The 27883-nt window shown below is 41.7% G+C and overlaps 1 protein-coding gene across 2 annotated transcripts in view; it reads left to right on the top strand.

Moving 5' to 3' along the window:
* The window catches only part of LOC108045072 (frequenin-1), a 31536-nt gene extending 3857 nt beyond the window's left edge, over positions 1-27679 (top strand). Inside the window, exons 1-8 of one of the 2 annotated variants that reach the window (XM_017124268.2) lie at positions 5475-5764; positions 11181-11411; positions 21675-21699; positions 22289-22337; positions 23057-23146; positions 23812-23890; positions 24458-24546; positions 24607-27679. In XM_017124268.2, coding sequence (XP_016979757.1) covers positions 11348-11411; positions 21675-21699; positions 22289-22337; positions 23057-23146; positions 23812-23890; positions 24458-24546; positions 24607-24774 — 564 coding nt within the window. In that variant the 5' untranslated portion in view covers positions 5475-5764; positions 11181-11347 and the 3' untranslated portion in view covers positions 24775-27679. Of the gene's footprint in view, positions 1-5474; positions 5765-11180; positions 11412-21674; positions 21700-22288; positions 22338-23056; positions 23147-23811; positions 23891-24457; positions 24547-24606 lie in introns of those variants that run through there. The other variant, XM_017124260.2, reaches the window with a different exon arrangement.
* Positions 27680-27883: the final 204 nt, after the last annotated feature.

Genomic DNA, 27883 nt, shown 5'->3' on the forward strand with positions numbered 1-27883 from the left:
TATAAATGAACAATAAGCTTGACAAATTAAAAATTTAATTTATTTAATTTAAATTACAATGGTTTTTTAGTGGTCTTTTTAAATTTTGACTTAGAAATACAAAGGAAAAATAAAGCGGACCATTCCAGCTTCATTTCACAGTCATATTACCCCTTTTTTCCGAAGAGCATCAAACTTTGCCCGAGGATGGTGAACCGAGAGGCAAGTTTAAGCGGCTTGTTTGCAGCCCGGCCATGTTCCCATATCCCATATCCCATATCCCTTGGCCTGAGAATGAGCCTGAGCCTGAGCCTTAGCCCGTGGCCCAATATCGAGGCAGGCAATCAAGGATAACGCACATTATCCCAGGACCCACATATGGAGGGAAGCGATGGGGTCAGAGGGTTGGAAATTGGTATTTGGTATTTGTATGTGCGGCGCTGCGACGCCAGCATAGCGCTGGTTTAGCATTTTTATGTGTCCCGACCTCCTTTCCTTTCCCTGGCCTACAGAGACATTATGTAGTTGGCTTTATCGCAAACGATTTGCCAAACACAATATGACGTCGACCAGGACCCAAGACCAAGACCACGGCCAAGAACGGGACCAAGTCAATGGCAATGACAATGGCATGGATGGCATGGACCACAGAACCACATACACATTAAGGCACATGTGCGATAGTTGGCAGGCGACCAAAATGTCAGAGTTTTTAATGAGTTGGAAGGTATGGTTTTTGGAAAAGAAGAGGATTGGTAAATGGAACTTAAGACAATCCTGCGTTTTCCGTGTCTTAGTTTATAGTCTATAGAAATACAATTCTGATATAAGCCTTTATATTTTAATAAATAAGATCATTTGTTATTATTTATCTTTAACTGGTTAAAACAACTTGTCTAGATTATATAAGAAATTGGGCTACAAATATGTTTGATTAGTAGTAGGATATTTAAGACGCAAAGTAAACACCAATGTTCGGGATTTTGTACCTGTTTCTTGCAGGAAAATAGAGTTTATGAAAACAGTATCTAACAGAGGAAAAGAAGTGTTTCCGATCCCATAAACTATATATATATTCTTTATTAGCCTTTTATCTTATTTTTTAATAAACAATATTACAGGCCTAGTCAAAAGTTGTCAAACGCTTTTAACGACTTAAAAATGATAATTAAATTCCAAGTTTTATGCTAGCTATTTCCGCTCGATTTTTTATGCGATATTTTATGTTTATTTTTGTGTCTTTTTCCCTGTTTCCCCACTTCAATATCCGTTGCTTTGTCGCCTGTCCCTTTTCTTAATATGTATTTCCCACACAGTGGCCATTTTTTTTATATATTGTGAGCTGTTTTCGTTGCCCTTCGTTGTTGTAGTCAATGGAGCGACGTTGGAGGCTTTTGTTTACATGACGCTGCTGACTTTTTAGGGTCCTTCCACCGTTTATATGGCGCATAAAATTAATAATAACAACAAATGGTCCAGATGGGTGGGTTGGCAAATGGTAGTTAAAGAGGGCCAGCTTAAAGAGAGGCGGATCATTAAGGCGGAAAGGCTGGGATAGTTTGGGGAGCCCAGTAATGCAGTCAGGGATCCATCCAGGAATCCACCTAGGGATCCACCCAGGGATCCACTCAGGGATCCACTCAGGGATCCACCTAGAGATCCATCCAGAAAACCACACTGGGACCCACCCTCATCATCAATTAGATCTGAGTTTTTAATATTTTGACAATCTGCCAAATCAGTTGCAACTTGCTCCCGAATCCCTACTCAAATATCAAGCATACGCCACGTTTGTTGGCCCCCAGCACACAGCACCCCGCACCCAGCACTCCGCACCCAACACCCAGAAACCAGTAGCCCCTCGATGTGTCTGCCCCTCCCCCTCTGTCTGATGCTGGCGCCGGCATTCGGTGAAGTGTCTGGAAGCTGTCGCCTCTGGCTGGGATGGTGGGAGGGGGGGGAAGGGGGTGTTTTAGGGTGGTTCAGGGTGTGCCAGTTTGTGGGGGAGGGTGTTCTGCAGTCGAGCACCCGTTCACACGACACTTCAAGTGTTCCGGGCCACCCACTCCGCCGCCTCCTTGGGCTCTTGTTTGTTCCTGTTTTTGCCACTTTGGAAGTGCGTCTATTAATTTTCATATCGCCAGCATTTCTCAATACTCTCGTGCTTGTCCTTCGCTCATTTTGGCTTATGAGGCACTTCCTCGTAAATTCCCTCGGCTGCCAAACACGCACACACACTCGTCAAATTAAATAATTATGCGCTTAATTATTTTTGGGCGTGGGCGTGGGTGAGGGCGTGGGCGTGGGCTTCCGTTGGGGAAAATGTTTAATTGTTTTTTAATTTGTATTTAAATGTGGCAGGCACTGAGCCAGCTAATAGACATCTGCGGCGCGTCTGAAAAGTATTTTTTGTGGCTGCAGAAAGTGGGTGAGCTATGCCGGCTATTAAGCCACTCTAAGCTCCTCGTACAGATTGATTTCCAGCAGCAGGCTGCGTCAGCTGGCATTTTCCCTGTCCCACCGCTTTTCCTCTAGTTTTTCCTCCCCGTTTTGTTGGCACTTCCCTGCTCGTGTGTGTGCATAATTTCAATCCGAGATTTATGCACTTCGTTCTGCATTTGGTTGCCTCACCATTGTTTTTTCCTCAGCTTGTGCTTACTTCGTAGCCAGTTTTTATGGCCGTTGATTAGCATAGTGGTTGTTGTTGCACGCATTCGAATGCAAGTGCCTTGAATTTGTGTAGCTCTAGCACCTAAGCTTCAGTCTTTCGTTTCTTAATTTCCTCTTTGCTAATGCCCGTTTTTATTTTTCTGTTTTTCTACATTTTGGGATTTAGTTTTCGGATAACTTTAAGGAGTTCTTGGAATTTGCTCGGCTTTTACTACTTCTTCTTCTTGGATCATTAGCTTATTTAACAAAACTGCAAAGCAATGCAGCCGCCCCTTACTTTTTGCCTTCGGGGGGCCATTCGCCAACCGAAAATTGCATTTGCCTTGCTCCCGCCTAATGCAAAACTTATTATCCGCTTGTGCTGGCTTACGTGCCCCAAGCCCCTTGGAACTATTCGCTCCATTCCCCTCCTCCGCCCCCCCCCCCTTCCCCATTCCTCTTGCAACGCCGGCGGCACTCGCCAAAAACTGAACACAAAATTTTCGTTGGCTTGAGGTTTGCTCAGCCTACTGCTCCTTAACCCCTTTACCTCACCCTCCCCCTCCCCCTTCCCTTCCCCTTCGCCTAAGCCATGTGCAGTGGGCGCACTAATTACGACAAGGTCGGTGCACTAATTAACAATGGCTTTAAGGCAGTTAAACGATATGGCGCTCGAGCAAGGGTGCAAAATACCCGAGGGGAGTGAGGGGGGGGGGTGTGGGGCATTGAGGGCGGAACCAACTTTGCATCAACAACGTCAGCGGGGTAAACTCCTCGACACGCCGACCCTTCAGCCCGGACCACGCTGCGTATGATAAATATTTTTGTTCCGCCATCCGCACCGATAAGCGCAAAGGGAAATACCACCTGACCACATGGCGTATGATAAATATTCCAACTGATTTGGATAGTGGCTAAAACTAGATTCCTGACTGTTTACACTATTTTGCATACGAATTCAATTTAGTTTCAGTTTTGGTTATATTTCAAGCAAATGGATAGTTTACAAAATTTGGAACAGAAATGTAAAAAGGGTTTTTTAAGCAACACACCTAAAGGAACAAATTTCTAAAAATTACAAAGTAATCCTAACTCTTAATGTATGCCCTTGTACTATGTTAGCTTCAGTTTTGTAAACTGTTTAATCATTTGTAATAAATAAATTCAATAAATGAATAAAACAATTTAGGTTATTTCTCATAAAAATTATATATACTCACAATACCTTTAAATAGGTTCCAAATGTTTGTTCCAAATGGTTTTCAGTAATATTAATGCAGTTCCCTTGCTTTATAGTTGCCATCAAACATTTTACCTTCTGATGGTGATGAGCAAGCTTACAACATTTAAAGCAGATTAAAATACATAATTTTTCCTTTTTTTTTAAACTTTTTTAAGCTTTACAAATTATTTTATTTTAAGAGCAGAATTTTTTTGAAATATCCTCCACCCCTATACGCAAAACTTCCCACGCTGCTTATGATAAACAATTTTTTCGTTGTTTATGCGCTGATAAGCGCTGTGGGCGGTCAGGTGCTGCCTTGCGGGAGAAGGGGTGGAGGGGGCGTGGCGTTGGCGTTGGCGTGAACATCGCTGATTTAATGCGATTAGATTAGATGAGATTTTCCGTTCGCGATACGATTTTTCGTGGCGCCAAAAACCCAGCAGCTGAGCGTCGTCAATGGCCAGCGGAAAAGCTTCGCCGCAGCATGAGCTTTTTGTGTCGCAGAAGGAAAGCTCCTGTGGTGAGTTGTGGGAGTGAGAGGGCAATATGGGGCGGAGGGGGGAGCGAGAGGGAGCGAGTGGCAGGTTGGCACTCTGGCGTGGGAGTTAATGCTCGTAATGTCGAATTACTGGCGTTCCCCGTTCCTTTCCGCATACCTTCTGTATTTATTCGCTGGATATTTTTAAGCCGCTGCCTTTTCTTGTCAGACTCACGCACACTCGGCCACACACTCACACACACTCACACACGCACACCCGCACACACATGGCTGTGGCACATATTAATGCGCTAATATTACGCATACGGCACGTTGCTCCCATTTTGGCTGCATGAGTTTGCTAGCGCTACTGCTGGGCTTCCTGCACAGGTGCGCGCAAATGAATACAAATGGAAATGAAAATTGAAATTAATAAATTGCATTACATAATTAAAAAAGCGAAAAGCCGCAAGAGAGCCGACCTGGGCCAGAAATGGTCCTAATTAAATGCATTGACCGCAAAACTGTCGGGGACATTAAGCGCGCGCCAAGGGAATACACATTCCCCGCAGATAGGAATTTAAATATTATCCGATTTCATGATCAGATTTCGGCTGTCAAATGCCCGAGGACGTTTACCAATTTGACGGCAATCTCTTCTGCTGGATCTCCAGGCCCCCGGGCATTGTGGTTGCTGGGCCGCCCAGCTCCTTGAAGGGGATTTCCACCAGTGTGACCAGAGAGCCGCCCGAGGCACAGAAGAACAAAAATATAAAGAGAGCCTGTGCCACTTGATGCCATTAAAATAAGCCAAGAATTTATTTATTTATTTAAACTACTCGGGCGATATCTGTGTTGGCTTAGCTGCTTTCGCCACCATCCTTGTGCCCGAATCCCTCACAGCCTCATGACTTCCGGCGGCTCCTTCTGCTGCTGCTTCTTCTGCTGCTGCTGCCATGATGATTGCGTTCTGCAGAAAGCTCTCGGGGATGCCAGGGAGTTGCGGGGGAGTGGCGGAATCACGAGGACGCGCCTCGTTAAACTTCGTCGGCGGCTCGTATCAGCAAGGACATTCGACCTACTGTTGATTGCGCTCCGCTCCGAACCGAAGCTTTTCAGTTGATTTTCAGACCGTGCCACGAACGGAACGAAAACCCGAGCCCGGAGCCATCCGAGTCCTCTGTCCGCATCCGCATCCGCATCCGTATCCGCATCCGAGTCCGAGTTCCGCCCATCCAAAAAGCCGGAGTCGCCGCACCCGCATCCGCCTCTTTCTAATTTTTTTGTTTCTGTTGTTGTTTACTCTTGGTGGAGCGCTAGCAAATGTAAAAAACACAAAACAAAAAAAAAAACAAAAAACAAAAAACCGAAGCCAAAAAAGCCGAAAAACCAAAACCGCAGACGAGAGGAAAGAAAAAAAATCTGTTTGGAATGTAAGACAAATTCTGGAAAATATTTTAAGCGATCCCAATGTTTGTTTATTTGGTTTTGGTCTGGTGTAAAGGGTTAAAGCCGGGCAAATATTGCTCAGCCAAGTGCGAGGCTCCTGCCAGTTGATGTCCTGTCAAAGAGCTCCTTTATTGATAAAGCCACACGAACACAAACACAATGGGCCAGCTCACACACACACATACACACATTTAGAGTCAAGTCTGACAACTTAACGACTTACTTAGCCAAAGAGCCAAAAAAAAAGCAAAAGTGGGAGAGACAAGAGCCGAATGAAAAATGCTGAAAAGGTACGAGGACACAGAATAACATGACCCCCGAAAAAGTATTGAATAAGGGGTGGAGGGGGAGGGGGGGGTTCAGGTTAGACTCCGCCTAATAGACTGCCCAGGACAGCCCCCAAAAAAAGGGTAACTGAGAGCCGCACACAAGCACATTGTAACTGGCACTCCCTCTCCAGTGATAAAATATTCAATTTTTGTCCCCACTGTTTGTTTCTCCAGAACACGTATACCCTATATCATCTTTCTGTCAGCTTGGACACTTTGACATAGGTTTTCCATTGGTTAGAGGACACAACATTTGATTAAGCTGAAGATACCTTACATATACATAGTCGAATCTTAAAAAGTTATGGACAAACATGTCTTATCTTAATCTTAGTTGTAACTTGAATCATATGGTATATGCTGGTTATTATATTAAGTGGGAAAACTTTTTTGCTGAGTATTGGACTTTTGGGGTTTTAAAACTCACTGTTTTATTCTTATAATTTTTAGACACTTAAGGGGTGCATACTATTTATATAAATTATTTAAATTTAACCTGTAAAATAAAACAAATCTTTATTATTAGGCAAGATATTATTAAGACCTATATTTAAAATATAATTTATTAAATATCGCTTTGTATTCACAGAACTTTATTTAATTTTCTAAAATTCACAAAATATAAAGTGTATTATTTGCTCGCTTACATAATTCGGACCTTTTCAAGGGTATTAAAAACATCGGTGTATTGCCCAAAATTTTCCACCACCTTGTCTTATATTTTTTTTTTTTGCTAATTCCGCTTTGCTCTCTGCTGTCCAATGGATGCTTCTTCTTTATCCCGCTGTTGCGCTTTGACGCGCCAGACGACGTCAGCAATTCCAGCCCCCCTCCCCGAATCCCCACGCCCCAGATATCCGCCCACCCCTCCCCCCTCTACAGCCTTCGCCTGTTCGCGTGGCTTACGAAATTGAATGAAAATAATCAAATCAAAATGAAAGAGGTTATGTAAATTTCGCTCACGTGTGTGTATGCTGCTCGGTTTCTGTGTGTTCGGGGTACTTTGCCTGTGTGTGAGTTTCTGTTTATATCCGTTTCCCCGTCGTTCTTTCGACCGAAAGTAACTTTTATTACTAATTTCTAGCTCTGCTTTCTCCGCTGGCATTTGCATAATTCACAGGGCCAAGTTAATAGCCAGACACATGAGATGCCGGCAAACTTTGGAGCCCGAAATTGTTTTGTAGGATTGGCGAAAGTGGGGTTGCCAGCTTATCTGCTGTAAATAAGGCAAGTTTTTGGGTAAAAATTACAGTGATAAGCTGTTGGGGGCGACGGGGAAGGGGGATTCAATTCGGGGTGTGTGAAGTGCTCAGGTAACTAATGGGATTACCAAGGACATCGGAGAGGACTTGGCAAACAAAAGTTAATGCCATTTTCCCGATAAGAAAACCAGCTGACGAATCAATCTTCAATCAAACACAAAGGACCGCAATCACTGGACACTTTTGAAACTCGTTCTTCAGCGACGATTTTGCACAATTTCAAACGCAAAAAAATACTTGGTAAAAACTGGTACAGCAAAAGCTGCCACTTCCTCCGTTTTGCCGACGTTCCGGAAAACTTTGGCTGGCTGCCCAAAATTGCAATTTCTTGATTCAAAAAAGGGGGGGCTAAACTCCAGCTGGCGTGAATAATTGTTTGCTTAAAAATTCCATTAAAAGGCGAAATAAACCAAGACGTGTCTGCTCCTCCGTTAAGGCAGCTTCGTATTAAGGCATCCTAAAATGTGGTCAGCACAATCCTTAATGAATGTGGTGGTGGTTGGTGGTGCGAGGGTGTTTGAGACATTGTTTATATCCTAATTTATAAAGGCAACTTATCGCTGTGTTTGAGTTACGCCTGGTTGGATGAAAATTATGATTTTGAAGCAGGCAAAAAGTTACGCAGAACTCCTGCAAATTGAGTATTCACTGGGGTGTTCCTAATTTATGGGCATCGAAATTTTCATCCCTTTATTCAGAAGTTCGACCTGTTACTGGCCGGCTATTCTTGCCATTGCCTAACTTACTTAGCTCAAGTTTGATCGAGTTTCAGTTTGATTGCCCCGGCCCAAGCAATTAAAGCGAGCAAGTTGGGACCAGAGCAACGCCTTTGTCTCCGTTTCACGTTTCCCCGAAGTTGGCGAAAATACCAAACAAATTAGCATTAGAGCTCGTTAGCCGAAGACACCGTTCCTGTCTTTGCAAACTTGTTTACAAGTCGTTTGGCAATTATTCAATTCAATGGCAACGCCGATGGCCATTTTATATAATTTTCTGCGATGAGTTGGGCGGCATTGGTGGGTGAAAGTTGGGGCAAATGCATTTAGAGCTGGCCGGAAATCGCGTAATGCCCCCGGACAGCCAGGTGGAGTGGGTATAGGAATAGGATTCAGAATGGGAATGGGAATGGGAATCACAATCAGCCATGACTGACACTGAGACAAGACAGAAGGCCACGGCGGAGGCGCCTTAAAGTATGCTCCGTTTTCTTTCCTTTCAATTTCCGACTCTGACAGACACAGACATGGACATGGACATGGACATGGACACTGGAGCTGGAACTGAAACTGGAACTGAGCCGGAGGAGGAAGACGAGGACGAAGTCGGGGACGAGACAGTCGCCCTAAGCAGCTGGCACAAACAACTTCCGTGGGGAGGGGCGTTAGGGCCAGGATGAAAAGAGGGGGGAGGGCAGGAAGAAAGGTGTTGGGAAAACAGGGGGGTGACTGTTCAACTGGGAAGGGTAAAAGGACAGGGACACTCAAAGGGACATGGCTGTGGACTCGAATGTGAACGTGGCACTGGACACATCGGTGGGTCTCTATTCGTTAGCAGTTGCATCACCATTTCTATGGCAACATTTGCCCTTTTCAGCTGGAATTGCTTCCTTTGCTTATTTTTTTGCCCACTGACTCTCGGGGCGGAATGCCCAAAATGCCTCCCCGAATGATCTTTAAAGGGACGCTCGAGAGGGGAATCAATTTTCACAGCATCTTATTGTGTGGTGGCTTATTCATGCCCTGGTCATTCGTTTTATTATTTTCTAATTCATTTCCCCTGTTGGCGACATTTTTTCTTTTCAACCATAGACCTATAATAAATATTTGTGTTCTATTTGCTTATAGATTGTATTTATTTATTATTTTGAAAAAGTTTTTTGAACTAGCAACGCACCTGCGTCTTGTGTTTTTGATGATTTACTGTGTTTTGCTTCTAAATTTCTCACCATAAATAGTATTTTATTCAAGAATGAATAATATTTTTGGGAAACGACCCCCGGCCGTTTTTGCTCCCTCTAGATGCTAATAAATTTTATAGTTTCTCTTCTGGCTAATATCCATATTATATGGCCATATTTAATCGATTTATTCCGTTCCAGTTGTAACTTCATTGTGCAGCATTTCCAAGCTGGATCTGCTGAATAATTTATACGTGTTCCGGACTCTGTTTAATTTTCCTTTCTGCCATGAGCCATCAGTCGGGGACCCCCTCCCCCTTCCCCCCTTCACTTTCTCCCACTGTCAGCAGTTAACTTTGGGCACATCCGTCGAGAATTGTTGTCGTCGTCGTCGTTGTGGCCTGTCCACACGTTGACTTGCTGTGGACTTCAGCTGGAGCTGAAGCTGAAAGTTCCATCAAAAGTTGCCTCCGCTGTCGGGGCCATTTTCTTCGCCAGCTTCCGCTTGGGGCCATCAAAATTTGTCCGCAACTCGTGAACTCGTAAAATGAAATATGAAAATGGGCGGCGGGCAGATAGATCTTTTACGATTGCGCGTTATGCAAGACTCTGTCTAATTTGTCATGATTTCTTTGCGGACTTCGTGCCTAATTATTGCCTCTGCTGTTGCAGGCCCATAAATTATTATTAGGGCACACACACGTGAGGGGGTCGCTTCCCATTGCCAATCCAAAGTCAATTAAAGTCTCACGCAATTTGCTTGTCAAGTGGCAACAAAGAATTAAAAAAGTTTCCACTCCGCCACCAGGGGGAATCGAAGGGGAAGGGGAATGGGGCAAAACTTGCCTGGGAAATTATTAAAATTTTAATTACGCAACTCCACGGAGGAAACTTGTAGACATCGCTCTGTCGTCGCTGCCATTGTCGTCATGGTTGTCGTACACAAAACACAAAACTGCAAAAGGTAAGGCAAACAGGATGTTCACTGGCTTTTTCAGGACGACCATCCAATGCCCTGCACTTCCATTTAAGGTCTTAAAATACTTGTATTTCATTTTTCAACTCAACTGGTTAATTGCTTGGATAAATCATTGGGGGCTATAATATACGTTTATCTATCATTTTCCAGGCTGAAGTCTATTTTAGAAATATTTAGTGATATTTTAGTAACAATTACAATGTAAATATGGAACTTAAATACCAAGGCGCATTCTAATGAATTATTATTATGTACAAATAAATTTAAAAAAGTTTAACAAAAAGTCTTAGGTTTATTAAACTATAGACATATATTTGTGCAATTACAAGTTATGTATATTTATACTGTATTATAAGAAATTTAAACGTATCCTCGAATACCATTTACTTAAACTGCGGACATTGCATTTAGTATAGGAAACAATATTGCCAAAATGAAGTGCTATTTCGGTGTATGGAAATGAGGAATTTGGTTGAAATTGCCAGAAATTGTAGGCGAACCGTGCGATAAAGCCAGCCCAAAACCCAGCGCCGTAAGTTTCGGCTCAACTGAGTTTAGTTGAGTTGAATGACGCACTGACGGATGGCCCGAGGGGCAAAGGGGGGGGAAGGACCTGAAGGACCCGAAGGACAGTTTGCCACCCCCTCATTGTGCTGCGGCTGCTGTTGTCGTTGCGGTTGTTCTTTGCCTTGTTTTCGGTGATGTTCGAGGTGGTATGTTGGTGGGTGGTGGGTGGGTGGCGCCAATGGTGCTGGTGTTGCTGGCTCACACAGAAAGCCAGCGTTGACGTGCTTAAATATCAAAGTACCCTTCGCCTGGGGGGCAACGGCTCATCAGGATGGCAGGTGCAGGCCCTTGACAGTGTGCAGTTTTTTCGGCCACTCTGCTTAGGGATGATGACTATCTTTAATCTGCTGCCACTTGTACTTGCAGATCGAACCGAGGTTGAACCGGGATAAGGCACGCTCCTCCAATTACCTGCTCTTACTGACCCACTTGGCCAGTTAGCCCAGAAAAACACAGGAGGAGAAGGACGACGAGACAAAGGACGAGGAGGAGGAGCACCATCAGCATCAGCATCGGAAACAGGAACCTTCACCATGGGCAAGAAGAACTCCAAGTTGAAGCAGGACACCATCGATCGGCTGACAACGGACACATACTGTGAGTACATCTCCATCTGCCACATATATCTGGCTGCGCATTCGGGCCACAAATCACCAATCACGGCCTGGTGCGTTGGCAGCCTTGAACTCCTCGAAATGAGTTACGAGTTACGAGTGGTCCGGTGGCGTTGCCTGAAAGCCTTTTTGGCAGCTCCGGTAATGTCCCATGCCCACAGGCTACGGCGCTCATATATCAGGGCGAAAATGTTCTCGCTGTTCTCGGGAAAAGCGCAATCCTTTTCAACTGCTCATTTGCCCCGCAACTGGCCATTCATTATTTCTGGGATTTGGTCAGCAAATTTCATTTTACTTAGCTGTGGATGGCCAACACATTCTTAAGCTCCTTTTCTTTATCGCCGGGTGGTAAAATGCAGCCATATGCTTACAGTTTTTACAATAAAAGCAGTGGGTCTTTTAAAAGCAATACATGAAAATGATTTACTACTTCAGATTTCTCAGAAAGATTTCAATAATAATTGATGCTACACAATAGCATACCACAATACAATGCAGATTCTGAGTGGGATCTTTTCCGAAGTCGGAGTCTAGGAGTGGGGGTATTTATTCCGATTAGTTATTTTATGTTATTTACTTCCCAGTAATTTCATTAGTTATCCATTTTCCTGTCATTAATTCCTAATTTAAACAATTTTCATTTTCATGTAACTCAAATAATTCCACGAAAATATAATGTGTACAATATGTATAATTTAAATATAAATATAATAAATGAGCTACATAAAATGTAGGGTGAATTATAAGGTAAATGCTATTGGGAACACAGGATCTATAGCGAAAAAGTTACTAAGATCGCATACATTTATTTTATGTCATTCAAATAAAGTACAGGCGTCGATGTTATTTAACCAAAATAAGAGTGTGCATACTTATCAAAGTGAGTGTACGCCGCAAACTGCAAAGGCAGGTATGAGAAAATATTGGCTAAGCTTGCAAGAATTAGGTGGGTCCATGACGAAGTAAAGGTAAATTCTCCTGACTTTGTCCTTTTGAAACAAAAAACAGTAGTATTTGCTGTTAGGAATTTTCGTTTCTTTCAATTTAGATTGTTATTGGTTCACAATTATCTTTTATTTTTATACCCTTGCAGAGGGTATTATAATTTCAGTCAAAAGTTTGCAACGCAGTGAAGGAGACATTTCCGACCCTATAAAGTATATATATTCTTGATCAGGATCACCTCCTGAGTTGATATAGCCATGTCCGTCTGTCCGTCTGTCCGTCTGTCCGTCTGTCCGTCCGTCCGTTTCTACGCAAACTAGTCCCTCAGTTTTAAAGCTATCTGCTCGAAACTTTCCCAAAAGTTGTCTTTCTATTGCAGGTAGTATATAAGTCGGAACGAGCCGGATCGGGCGACTATATCATATAGCTGCCATATAACTGAACGATCGGAAAAGCCATAACTTTGGTGTTTTTAAAGATAAGAAGTTGGGACTTTCTATGGGTTTTATTTTTGGCCAATCAATCCGACATACCGAATTTCATAAGGATCGGCCGACTATATCTTATAGCTCCCATATAACTGATTGATCGGAAGTGCCATAACTTTGGTGTTTGTAAAGTTAAGAAGTTGGGATTTTCTATGGGTTTTATTTTTGGCCAATCAATCCGACATACCAAATTTCATAAGGATCGGCCGACTATATCTTATAGCTGCCATATAACTGAACGATTGGAAATGCCATAACTTTGGTGTTTTTAAAGTTAGGAAGTTGTGATTTTTTATGAGTATTAAGAATGCATCATATGAATAATATTGGAGAATATAATTTACAGAGTATTCTGCAAGGGTATATCAACTTCGGCTCCGCCCGAAGTTAGCTTTCCTTTCTTGTTCACACTCCCATACTGTATGTCTTCTCTCCACCACGTCAAAAACGGAATAGGATGATTGTTGACCGTAACCCCACGGGTATGCCTTTTAACATAGATCTCTACCGCTGACAGCTGTATCTGTCAACCCTTTCCAATGAATAACATCTGATGGTCTAATACTAATATTGGAAAGAAGCTGACAAATAAGTGACTGATTAATTAAAAATTGCAATTGCAAATCCAATTTCATAGAATTCTTCATTTTGTGAAGCAGTTTTAAATGGCTTGCATTTTTATGCATTTGCATCTTATGGAAAAAAGTCTGATGTTTAATGAACTTTGAAATAAAAAACAAACATCAAGGCATGAGCGGTACTTTACTTAACCTCATGTAAATGCAAAAACCAATAAACTAATTTAGCTGTCAAGTAAGAGAATGTCTTTGTCAAAGAAGCGTTTATAGGGTGAATCGATCAAGACAGTTCAATTAAATTCCAGTTCAGTTGTCATTGAAATACCACCAATTCCAGGGGAAAAGTACATACCCCTGCCTTAAGATCTCACAGGGAACACTGTGAACTTTCTAATTTGTTTAGTTGCCACAAAATGTAGCAAAATTGGTTGCCCGTTGAACACATTTCGGTTCGATTCGATTCCGTTGCCCTGCCTTTGCAGGGTATGGCCCATACTGATGGCCCCCCAAGGCTTGTGTTCCATTTAATTTTTTATGTAATTTCTCTTGGACATCCACACACGCGCACTCACAGCGAACGACGGAGCACACAGTTTTATATGTTCTAATAGTTGCACATGCCAGTGCGCCCCGAGGGACACTCCGCCACGACCCACCTCGTCCTGGGCCGAGTCCTGCATCGGAGGCGCCTCCTTTGGAGGCCTCCTACTCCTCCGGTGGCCCATTGCGCTTCGATTGCAGTTCGAGCGCCTGGCTATATGGGCTTTAAGAGTTTCCTTTTATTGTTTATTGCCTTGAGTGCGCCCATAAGTAGGCAATACTTTTGCCTCTCTTTTCTCCTTTCTCCTTTCTCCTTTCTTTTTATATGTTTCATTGCCATTTGTGAGTTCCAAGTTAGCGTTCTTTATGCAGTGCGTTTAAAGACGGCTTATGGCATTTTGATATTATTCGAAATTCCATTGAATAGCTTAGTTTCCGATTAGCGGTTTGATGGGTCTCTATTTTATGGCAATAAATTGCGGAGCAATTGCGTTTGTCCAAAGAGTTATGCGGCCAATAAATGTGGTTTTAGTGTACTCACCAGTAGTAAAATTAGACGGCTAATTCATTAGCTTCCAATTTGGAGGACTAATTAGCTTATTAGTTGAATTTATAAGTTCAAAATTCAAAGTATCTTATTTTTTGTGGTATTATAATAAATGGTTTTTAAATAATCTGAAAAAAGGCACTTTTCAGGAATTTCGAAATAGTATTTGTATTTGTTAATTAAGTGTATCTTTAAGTAAATTCAGATATTTGTAAGTTACAAAGTTGGTTCTTATAGTACATATATGTACTTTAGAGTCAATTTTAATTGTCCTGCTATAAAATTGTTTATTGAAAAGGGGCAAAGTGATAAAAAAAAGGAGCATATGGGCGAGGCAAACCCAATGAGAACGCATTAGAGTACAGTAGCTCAATGGTTGACGGGCGAAAGAATAACAAGTTGAAATGTGTGCAACATTTGATTACTTTTCGTCGCCCCTTAGGTCGCCACATGACTTCCCATTTGCCTTGCCTTTACCCTTTTTTTTTCACCCCTTCTGCCCTCCTTCTGCACCCCATTGAAAACCCCCTCTCCTCCTTTTTTTTTACCCCCTCCGTAGCCCCCTTCTCGCCCCTCACACAGCATGCATGGCTTTCATGTCAATTTCTGTTTGTTTTACGCTTCGACAAACAGTCGCAGAATGGAGGGGGCATGGCGCTGTGGCGGGGCTTGGGGCCAAATCGCTTATAAAACTAAAATGCACGACCCTTGCCGAGGGACAAGGGACCCCGACAACCCCCCTCAACCCACACCCCTGGCTTACGACACGCTGCAGCAATGTCATATTGCAATAGCATTCGGAACCGCATTCATTTGGCTTTGGCACATGCATTCCACTATGCAAACAGACAGCGCCGGGGATGTCGAGGATTGGGAAAAGATGCTATGTCCTGTAACACCCACATCCATTGCTTCACTGCTTCACTGCATCATTGCCCCACCATTCCACAGTTCCATCCTCCATCCTGTGATGGCTCCTCCCAGCTGATTTCGCACGCATTGGTTGGCACTCAAATTTCACTTCAATGCTGAAATTATTATTGCACTTGTTGTGTTCCCTGTTCCCTGTCAACTCCCCCCTCCCTCCCTCCCCCCCTCTGCAACTACATACATGTGGCTGTGTGGGCGGCTGGTTAAGGGAGCACTCAGCTTGTCCTGACATTGTGTCTGGCATTTAGCAGTGGAAATCAAATGTGTACAAGCAACAAGCAAAGCAGAACAGCACAGAACAGCCAGAAACAAGCAGGCACTGCACTGAAAGAAAAATTCTTGCCAAAGGACAGGGATCTGGTGATGCAGGGAGCATAAGGGAACACTTTTCCGGAGTTAGGGGTCCTGAATCTGGGACATAAGAAAGTGCCACCCATTTCTGCGCTCATAAATTCACTTATAATCAGATTTTAATTGGTGTAACTTCTTTTAAATTTTTCCACCCCTTTCAAAGGGAATTTTAATGATGAACCGTTGCGCTTTCTGTTTTTTTTTTTATTAAGGATATTATAAATTATGCTTTAAGGTTTTTGAAAATTTGCCTGAGTGTAAGAAAAGAAATCAGAAGTCGTTCGAAGGATTGTAAAAGTGGGTGGAGAGCGAGTCTCCATTTCCGGAGTCCTTTCAGTCCTGCCCCTCTTTGCACACATGTTGTGTATAATTTGCTAATGGCGCCAGCAGAGAGAACCCTTCTCCCCCCACCCCACCATGCTTAACCCCCCTCCCCCCACTGAATTGAGCCCTTTTGCATCAGTCGTCCATTTATTGACTCAGTTAGTCGGTTCAGCTCCGTTCCGTTGCATTCTGTTGCTGCCATTCCCTGGCTGCTGCTCGTTTATAGACGCAAATTGATAAAGCATCAAACAGAAAGCGATTCGCCAGGGGAAACAGCAGGGGGCATCGTCATATAACGACATTAGAAAATTGCCAATCGATGGGAAATTATGATGTGCTTTGAGTCAACTTCGGCTGGCAGCTACGTTTCAGCATAACAGGAACAATGAGTGGGGAATCGCAGGCAAACTCAATCACGGCAATGAATCGAATCAATGGTAACTGAACTGCTAATATTGCTATACGATCGGGTTGCATTGCAGCAGGCAATCACAACCAAAGAGCTTTACTGAATTCCGAACAATACTTTGATGCCCAGAAGTTGTGCATTTTCCACTGTTAATTAACTTAGTACTTTCATGAGCCTGGTGGATCTAACTTATTGTTTAAAAATCAGTACACTTTCAAATAAGAGGACTAAGTCCTATATAATAAATTAACATAAGGTGAGGGTTAATGTGTTGGGATTCACTTAACAATATAATTATGGGGGTGTCACAGAAATAACTATTTTAAAATGATTTTTAGAGTACGTAGCAAATATAAATGACTTAATTTAAAAGTGATTTCAAAACCGTAGTTATATCTCTACCACTCTACCATTATTACATTTTAGACTACTAGCTTATAAATTATTTCCATCGGATTAATTGGGCGACAGTTTGGCGCTGTGAGGCGTCTGCATATATTTACAAAATTAGTTTTAGATATGATCATGATTAATTAGTGGGTGAATGCACCGGCATCTCGGTCGCATACCGAGAACCAATTTCAGATAGAATCAGCGTCTGCTGTAGTTGCTCCTCCGGTTGCCAGGGTCTGTGTCTGTGTCTGTGTATGAGTGCCGAACGAGGGGGGAGGGAAGGGGGAAGCTCGACCCCCTCCCAGGTGGGCCAGTTGCGTTTCAGTTGCGTGCAAGGCCACCAAGGGGTTAACCGCAGACATGCGATGTGGCTGCGCTCAGGGTTAAGCCGGGACCTGCGAGCACTGCGAGGTCACTTGTTGCCCCGCCTCGCAATCGCTGGGATCTAATCAAGTTTGGTAAATATTTGAACCGGGCCGGGACGACGACGCACATCCTTGCGGAGAGCTGGCTGCAAGGTTGCCGAGTTGGTGGCCAAAAAACACGCACAGTGCCTGTGCTTTTTCCTGTGTGTTCGAATGTATGTGGCCCGCATGCAGCTCACAGCTCGCAGCTCATTTAAAGTTCGCTTTTCTCTTCCCGCTTTTCTCTTCCCGCTTTTCCACCCTTCCAAAAGGGCGGCTGAATGGAAAGGGGACAGCCATTCATTAATTAGCATGTGGCCACACCCAGCGGGAGGTCCTTGCTGTGTCACCACCGCCGCCCCCTTTCCCCGAGTGTGTGTGTGTGTGAAAAGTTGAAATTAAATCAGTTTAAAACAAGAAAGGAAAGCTAACTTCGGGCGGAGCCGAAGTTGAAATACCCTTGCAGAATATTCTGCAAATTATATTCTCCAAAATTATTCATATGATGCATTCTTTATACTCATAAAAAATCCCAACTTCCTAACTCTAAAAACACCAAAGTTATGGCATTTCCAATCGTTCAGTTATGTATATGGCAGCTATAGAATATAGTCGGCCGATCCTTATGAAATTTGATATGTCGGATTGATTGGGCAAAAAATAAAACCCATAGAAAATTCCAACTTCCTAACTTAACAAACACTTAAGTTATGGCATTTCCGATCAATCAGTTATATGGCAGCTATAAGATATAGTCGACCGATCCTTATGAAATTTGGTAGGTCGGATTGATTGGCCAAATATAAAACCCATAGAAAATCCCAACTTCCTAACTTAACAAACAGCAGAGTTATGGCATTTCCGATCAATCAGTTATATGGCAGCTATAGGATATAGTCGGCCGATCCCGGCCGTTCCGACTTATATACTGCGTGCAAAGGAAAGAAGGGTGTCTGCAAAGTTTCAATTCGATATCTTTAAAACTGAGAGACTAGTTCGCGTAGAAACAGACAGACGGACAGACAGACGGACAGACAGACGGACAGACAGACGGACAGACAGACGGACAGACAGACGGACAGACAGACGGACAGACAGACGGACAGACAGACGGACAGACAGACGGACAGACAGACGGACAGACAGACGGACAGACAGACGGACAGACGGACATGGCTATATCAACTCAGGAGGTGATCCTGATCAAGAATATATATACTTTATAGGGTCGGAGATGTCTCCTTCACTGCGTTGCACACTTTTGACCAAAATTATAATACCCTCTGCAAGGGTATAAAAATGTATCGGCGATAGATTCAAAATAATATTTAATAAATCTATTTCTCAAAAGTTGGCATTACCATTAAGGAAAAGTTCGAGGGGGTTGAATTTTATTGATTGATTTTATATTCTATGACATATTCTATGACTAAGTACAAATTTTCTTATATGTACCAGTGCTCAATAACAATTCTAAATTAGGTTTAAAATAAAATCTGAAAAACACACCAAAGATCCTTATGAAATTTGGTATGTCTGATAGATTGACCAAATAAAAAACCAATACAAAATCCCAATTTCCTAACTTTAAAAACACCAATGTTATGGCATTTCCGATCGTTCAGTTAAATGGCAGCTATAGAATATAGTCGTCCGATCCTTATGAAATTTGGTAGGTCAGATTGATTGGCCAAATATAAAACCCATAAAAAATCCCAATATCCTAACTTTAAAAATAAAAAAAACACCAATGTTATGGCATTTCCGATCGTTCAGTTATATGGCAGCTATAGAATATAGTCGACCGATCCTTTTAAAATTTGGTAGGTCAGATTGATTGGCCAAATATAGAACCCATAAAAAATCCCAACTTCCTAACTTTAAAAACACCAAAGTTATGGCATTTCTGATCGTTCAGTTATATCGCAGCTATAGGATATAGTCGACCGATCCATATGAAATTGGGAACGTCGGATTGATTGGCCAAAAATACAACCCATAGAAAATCCCAACTTCCTAACTTTACAAACACCAAAGTTATGGCATTTCGGATTAATCAGTTATATGGCAGCTATAGGATATAGTCGGCCGATCCTTATGAAATTTGGTAGGTCGGATTGATTGGCCAAATTTAAAACCCATAGAAAGTCCCAACTTCCTAACTTTACAAACACCAAAGTTATGGCATTTCCGATCAATCAGTTATATGGCAGCTATAAGATATAGTCGGCCGATCCTTATGAAATTTGGTACGTCGGATTGATTGGCCAAATATAAAACCCATAGAAAGTCCCAACTTCCTAACCTAACAAACAGCAGAGTTATGGCATTTCCGATCAATCAGTTATATGGCAGCTATAGGATATAGTCGGCCGATCCCGGCCGTTCCGACTTATATACTGCGTGCAAAGGAAAGAAGGGTGTGTGCAAAGTTTCAATTCGATATCTTTAAAACTGAGAGACTAGTTCGCGTAGAAACAGACAGACGGACAGACAGACGGACAGACGGACAGACGGACAGACGGACAGACGGACAGACGGACAGACGGACAGACGGACATGGCTATATCAACTCAGGAGGTGATCCTGATCAAGAATATATATACTTTATAGGGTCGGAGATGTCTCCTTCACTGCGTTGCACACTTTTGACCAAAATTATAATACCCTCTGCAAGGGTATAATGAAATTAAGTAAATACAAAAAGGCTAAACTGGCGGCATTTTTCGTTCATTTTGTGCGGCTGAAAGAAAAAAATGAAATTGAATATACGCTGCGGGCCACAAACAGCTTGATGAAGAAAAAAGGTTCGCCGCCTTGTGCAAATAAACATTTAAATCGAAATAATTTTTGCCAGTCCCTGGTACTATGTACTAATTTGCTTCACAGCTGCCGGCGCTTCACAAACAGCAGCACCATCAGCCATGAGCCATCAGCCATCAGCCAGCGATATGTATTATTCATGTTGCCGCAGTAAAAGTCGTCGGTCGACAAGGATAACGCTCCTTGGAGCTTACTTAGCCGACGCGTTGGCGTGCGCAGACTTTTAACAAGCCTGCAGGGCAATCTGTGGGTTATTCAGATACGCACGCATATATGTTTATGTGGTATGTGCTATGTGTCGGCCAATTTCGATTGCGTGCAGCAGCTTATGCTGAATTTGGCGCCCAACGCGTGCCCATTTCCGGGCGTTGGAAAAATGGTCTACCTCTCGGTGGGCTCAGCCCAGCCCCTTTTAATCATCGACCATGTACATCTTCATCATCATCAGCAGCTTTGTCCCGTTTTGTTTTTCATTTTGAAAGTGCTTTTCACCCTGTGGCCTATACACGCGCTTAAAAGGTGTACTGTAATTGCAGGGCGTACAATAACAAACGATGAAAAAGTAGCCCTTTAAATTTGAAAATCAATTCTGAATAATCTGGATAATAAAAACACCAAATATACATTAGTTCACAAATAAACAGTTATGTGTTGGTCCTTTGATTCTTTGTTCCTTTTCAAATTGATCCTAATCTAGATATACATAAGACATAAATGTATACATGAGTAAGAAATAAACAACAATTTTTTAGAATTATAAGTTTATTGTTTTGTTTTTCTGAGTGACAGTAAGGTTTAGCGTATAAAAGCGTTAAATGTTTCGGTAGAAGTATTGATATTTTAGGAAACATATCAAATGGGTAAACCCTTTAAATGATTTCAAGTCATTTTAGAATACCAAATAGTTTTCTCTGGCTTAAAGCCATTTGAGATATTACCGCATAGCTCTACGTAACATTACCCGTCTCGTAAAGGTGGCCCTGAAATGCTGTAATTAATTAAATGATTTATTAAATGAGTTGTGCACTAGCCGTGGCTGATGCACTTCGCGATGCCTGGTCGTAAATTGCGTTTGCATATTACTCATACGCAGCGTGGCGCGAGTATGAGCAGCATCAGCAAAAGATACGAGATGGGTGGATGGGGTATTGAGGCTTGGCCATTGAGGGGCATTGAGGGGCAAGAGGGCTTGTCCGCTAAGCCTGTCAAGTGAGCGCCATCAATCTCCAAGGGTAGCCTAGCCTTAGACCAACTTAAGCCGCCATAACTCAGCGGCTCAGCAAAGGCACTTGAGTGCTGGATGATGGGAGGGTGAGGGGAATGGGGAATGGGGAATGGGGATGGCATCGGATGGCGGATTGATAGCGGGGTGTTGGGTTGATGTTGATATTAAGAATGATAGCCTCGGGACCCTTGAGGCGCAACTAAGTGCGGCCGCTTAGCCCGTCGCTTCATTGTTCCCGTCTGCAATTGCTCAACTAATCTGAAAATTCTCCCTTTAACTCTCTTTGCAGTCACCGAGAAGGAAATTCGTCAATGGTAAGCATTTTCATGGATTTCAAACCCCCTCAGCCCCCCCAAAAAAAAAAAAAAAAAACGCCCCGTTCGTTTTGTGTGATTTCTTCACTTTGTGTCCCAGCAATTTCATTTTCTTTTTCAATTCGATAGCGCGCCGACTTAAATGTTTCATTTTCCAATGCGTTTGTGTGGCTATAATTAATGGGTGGAATTGCAGCAAAATTGATCTTGCTGACTGCGGTCGCAGAGGGAAAAGTTGAAATTAATGGCAGTGCGGAATAAAATGTAAATAGAATTTAAAATGCAAAAGCGTGGTCATGCGTGTGCGTGTGCGTGCGAGTTTTCCCCGGAGGTAAACATTTTCCCGGGTCAATATTTATGTTCCATTTGTTGTCTGTGTGCGTGCACCCACAATTATTGGTTTTTAATTTAATTTTTGATCCATATTATTTCTGGTTACTTCTCTGTCCACTCTCTGGCTCTCTTTCCCCTATGCTAATCTATTTATCTCTCCCCGTCTCTCTCTCTCTGTACACCCGCTGTCTCTTCCTGTGAACTCTGTGCGCTATGCTATCCGCTATCCCGACCTCTGACCTCTGACACACCGAAGGCACAAGGGCTTTCTCAAAGACTGTCCGAATGGCTTGCTGACCGAACAAGTGAGTACCCCTCATGTTTTATCCCCGCACCATCATCGCCATCATCATCATCATTACCCTGGCTTTCATCATAACCGACCACAAACGGAATCCTCTTATTTCGGGTCATTCCCGGCAAACTGCATATATATTTTACACACATTTATATTTAAGCCACACTCCGCCCCGAGATCCTGAAATGCGGTTTGTCCTTTTTCCGAACGTTCACTGCCTTTTTTTGTGGCTGACTTTTGTGGCATGAATAAAATAAATGCAAGTTGTACCATACGTACATGTGTCCGGTCGCCGGAGGCGGGGTAATCCATTCATTGATTTGACATTTTCAAGTATTTCGATTCACAGCTGCAGTGCCAGCAAATAAACTGCATTCTCATGCCAAAGGAGGAGTAGCCATGCCCATAAATTCACGTTTGTGGGGTTTACACTTACATACACTTACAATCCATATACGAACGCATACCTTATCGTCACCAAAATACCATCCACCCATCCGTGAGAGTCGTTTATTTCACTTAACTGGAGAATTTCGAAATTTTCACTTTAATGCTATTTTATGTGTCTAGTTCTGACTTGCTTACTCAACTCCACTGAATAGCAATAGCAATAGCAAACATTAACTTGTCTAACCGCTTTTCCTTGCCATCTCCCTTCTCCCTCTCTCTCTCCCCCCCCTCTCTATATCTGTTTCTCGTGCCCTCTCGCTCTCTCTCTACCCGCAGGGCTTCATCAAAATCTATAAGCAATTCTTCCCCGACGGAGACCCCAGCAAATTTGCCTCCTTGGTATTTCGTGTCTTCGATGAGAATAATGTGAGTATGCTAAGGACATGAGGGGGAGGGGGTACTTAGTGCTGGACTGCAAATTTTGTATTTATCGTCCTTTGTTGTGCAGCATTTTGAAATAGTTCCAAAGCACTTGGATTTGTTGTATGCTTTTTCAAATGCAGGGGATGCTTCACAAATCACCAGTGTTTTCAAATAACTGATGGGTTTTCTAAAAGTATGCTACAATTTACTTTGAAATGGATTTATTATGATTTTTTTTTAAAACGTCTTGCATTTTTAATAACAATAATTTAAGCCATTTGCCAGGGCTTTTTATCTGAAAGTAATTTACTAAGGAGGGCATTATAAATAGTAAGTTTATGTCAGGAATTATCTATCTTGCTAACGCCACATTCTTTTTTTTTTTTTTTTATTTATTTTTGCCGGAATTGCTCAATGCCATTTGAACATAACCGGACGTATGAGGACATATATACAAAGATAATAGATATTATACTATTTAAACGGATTTATTATTAAAAACAAAAAAAAGAAAAAAAAAAATTTGAGGAACAACCTTCTCGATTTCACTGCATACTTTTAGAAACCTTTTGACTGAAATTTAAAACTCCTATTAAGTGGCACCCCATGTTTATGAAAGATTTGACTAACAATGTATGCCATAACTATTTCTATATCCTTATTTGTAGGATGGCGCCATTGAGTTCGAGGAGTTCATTCGGGCCCTGTCAATAACATCACGCGGCAATCTGGACGAGAAGCTGCACTGTAAGTTAATTATTACTGAATGACGCAGAACTATTAGCACTTCTCGGTGATAGAACTATGAGTTTATATAAAGAAAGTTCTTATAAACTGAAGGTCTTAGCTCCATCGAAAGAAAATCAGTTATAGACACAAAACTTTTGTTACACAAACTCTAAGCTTTTGAATATAAAGAATTTTATAAAGTTTTTTTCATACTGCCAGTTATGGGAGTTATAAGTTAAAAAATATTTTACTTTGCTGTTTTTCTGTTTATCAAAATATTCCCGTGAGATATAGTAATTATATCCTGTATCAGAATTTCGTTTTTAGTTTTGTCAAAATTGGACAACAATATCATATATCTGCCATAGAAACGAACGCAAAATGCAACACAAAATCTACACATCTTTATTGTTTTTATTAATATAGGAATAGAATTCGAAATGTAGTCGTTTTGTAATAACTGCAAGGGTATATAAACTTCGTCTTGCCGAAGTTTGCTTCCTTTCTTATTAAGCTGTAATCTCAGTTTATTTATGTGGTTATTTTTATGAGTATTGATAATGTCTTCTGTTCAACATATCGCAGGGGCCTTCCGTTTGTACGATGTGGACAACGATGGCTACATAACCCGCGAGGAGATGTACAACATAGTGGATGCCATCTACCAGATGGTGGTAAGTATCGCTGCTCCCAACCAGTTGGCAATGCAACTACAGTAAACACTCGCTTTGCAGGGCCAGCAGCAGCAGACGGAGGACGAGAACACGCCGCAGAAGCGGGTGGACAAGATCTTCGACCAGATGGACAAGAACCACGACGATCGCCTGACGCTGGAGGAATTCCGCGAGGGCAGTAAAGCTGATCCACGTATAGTGCAGGCGTTAAGTTTAGGTGGTGATTAACCGCGGGACCTGTAGTCGTGCGCAGGCGGTGGAGGAGGGGCGGGGAGGGAGCGATAGTGACAGTGATAGGTGACGATGGATCAACGATCAGACGGGTCAAAGGTCGCCCTCACAAGCACGCCCACACACACACACACACCCGTGTACCATATGCCATTTGACTTTTTGGGGGGCAGTTCGATAGCCCCCAACACCCAACCCCCCCCTCCCGCACACATCCAAACACACCCACACAAAGAACGCTCATACACACACACACACACAGTGTTTAGCCCATTGAGAACTCGTCTTAAGTGAAATTCCAACTAATAGCAAATTATATACGCATATATATATACATAATATTTCAATTAACAAGAGCCAAGCCGCATAAAGCTAAAAAAAAAAAAGAAAATTGTTACAAAAAATTCGCTAACTAATTGAAAACAAAAGAACACCAATTTAATTCAAGGAAGCGCTTTTTTGAATATATATATTTATGTGTGCGGCTAGTATGGATAAATATAGGTATTGATTAAAATAAAACATACTTAAATTATCTATTAGGCACTTGCTCCATAATGTTCTTAGGCATTTTTATTGAAATGCTTGCCAAGCAAACGAGAAATTTAAATTGACAACTATTGATAAGTGCCACCAGCCAAGCGAAAGCGATGGTCGATTAATTAGGCCAGTGAAAATAGCAATTTTTTTTTTGCAAAAAACAAAAATGAGAATCAAGTGAAGCTACAGCTACTCTACCTAAAAATATGAATATACATACATAATGCAGCACCGAATTAGCTGGTACATATACCGATATTTATACCGATACTATTTCGCTATTGGCTTAGACGCCCATCGATTGTTTTTCTTTTTTTTTGGGTTTTTGCCAGGCCAGCTGCTCTAACTGTTGATAATCGAACGTGTTGATAATCGAAATGAAAGTTAAAACTAAGCTAAGGCCCCCACACTCACTATTTACTCTCTAGCTAACCAGATAATCGATCCTTTAAACTAAAAGTTATAGAGATGACAGAAGAGTTGTGGACACACTTGCATGTGGATTATGTAGCGATAACCAGCATGCGGCTTAAGGACTCCTCTTGAATCCCCCGATTCTTTACTCTCCACTCCTCATTCTTCCCCATTGAGCTTGACAATCAACCTGATTTTGCTGTGGACCATGTAATGGCCCCCCTCATCTCTTCATCTTGCTATGGTACCTTCACTTTTCGGACAAGAGGAGTCCACTCCTAGATGAATCTTTGATAGAACTTTAACCTTTTTCTATGTGTTTATTGTGCATGCCTTACCAGAGCAACGATAATATCAAATTGTGTGTTTCTACTTGTATTTGTACTTGTTTTACACCTCACCAGAGCTTGAAAGTATATCGTAATGGGGGAAACCCTCTTCTAATGCCTTACCAAAAATAAAAACAGAAACTATCGCCCTTATCATGGACTCACTCTCTATCTCTCTCTATCGCTCCATCTCTCTCTGATACACAAACATGAATTTCTTTTCGGTTCACTTTTTGGTTGGATGAGCTGTTCCCATCTTCTGTTGAAAAAGAAGAGCTATCTAATCACCATGCTAAAATAATTTCTATAGTTTATATGTGGTTCAGCTTTAGATCGTTAAATGAACTTTATTGTGAGGGAACTTTCTCTGTAGCCCGTTATCTGAACACTCTTATAACAACCCATATCCAAATATCCCTATCAATCCTTCGCCCTCATAAACATAAATCCCTTTTTATAAAGTTGCCTTGTAGTGAACTCCTTAAGTTTGGCTATAAATTTTGCTTCCCGCTTAGAAATCAAAAACCAAAAAGAATTCGATATACTAACATAGAATTTTTGCTTTGCCGCTGAGGTTTCAGATTGGATCGGCCCTAGATAATGCTTGTCTCATCCTCTCTGACACCGATATTCCGATTCCAAATCCGATTCCGAGGTTTCTACCCCTATTTTTTTTTGATTGCCCAGCACCCGATACATATTTCTAGTTGTACACTCGTATTTAAATATTCATAGATAAAGGCCAAATAAATTGATATACACACTTTATATATAGGGAGAGAAATAAATATATATATATATATATACACACACAGATATTTATAATTATATATACACCTATTATTATATAGAAATCCCCATTTGTATTTTACTTGTGCAATTTGCAAATTGTTTTTGCATAGATTTATTGTTGGAAACGATTTGACTTTAAGAAGACACCCACACTTACACTGCACACGTTTGCATGCCTTCCTCGAGAAAGAAAAACAAAAGAAATCAAGCGAAGCTGATAAGATATCAATAAATATATATACGAAACTATGAATATACCTATACATATATGCAACAGATACAAATCAACAGGTCGATGGAAAACCAAACTAAAACAAACTGCAGCAACAATCAATTTTTGCGCTTCTTACACTCAAACTCCAAATTATTGTGAAACTCATGTACTGTACATACAACGGCGGAAAGTTTGAGAGCCTACCATAAAAAAAAACCATCTTAGGCTCTAGGAAAATCCCATTTTCACGGCCAGACACTAACACGTATTGCTATTAAAGCTAATAGGAAGCTTAAAGATAATCTCGAAAACACTCTTTGTCGACTACTCTATTGATATGTATTTTTTTTTGGGTATCTCGTAAGCTACTACATTGATAACGTTAACGATACTGATAACAGATGAAATCCTTACTTTGTGTGCATTATATTCAACATAAGCAATACTTAGTTTAGCATTCGAATGCATTAAGCAATGTTTATTAACAATTAAATCGATTCTAAACAAATCCCAAGCGGAAACTCATTCTCACACTACACACATTCTACACACACACACATAACTAACAAGTTTTTGGAATTATTGCGAAAAGAAAAACTTAAAGCAAAAGAAATCTAATTTGTAGTTTTATTCGTAAAATATTTCTAAAGTGATTTGGAATCACTTGAAAAAGGACATTATTTATATGGTATTCTACCCTCGATTATGAAGCTTATTGTTGCGTAATTACAGACTTAACTAACCCAGAGTAATCGATTGGTAAGTGCCATTTTAACTAGGCGAGGTAAGGAGCTTTGGCGGGGATTCCCCAGGATGG

The sequence above is a fragment of the Drosophila rhopaloa genome, unplaced genomic scaffold, assembly GCF_018152115.1.
Source record: "Drosophila rhopaloa isolate 14029-0021.01 unplaced genomic scaffold, ASM1815211v1 contig_3, whole genome shotgun sequence".
Taxonomy (NCBI): Eukaryota; Metazoa; Arthropoda; class Insecta; order Diptera; family Drosophilidae; genus Drosophila; species Drosophila rhopaloa.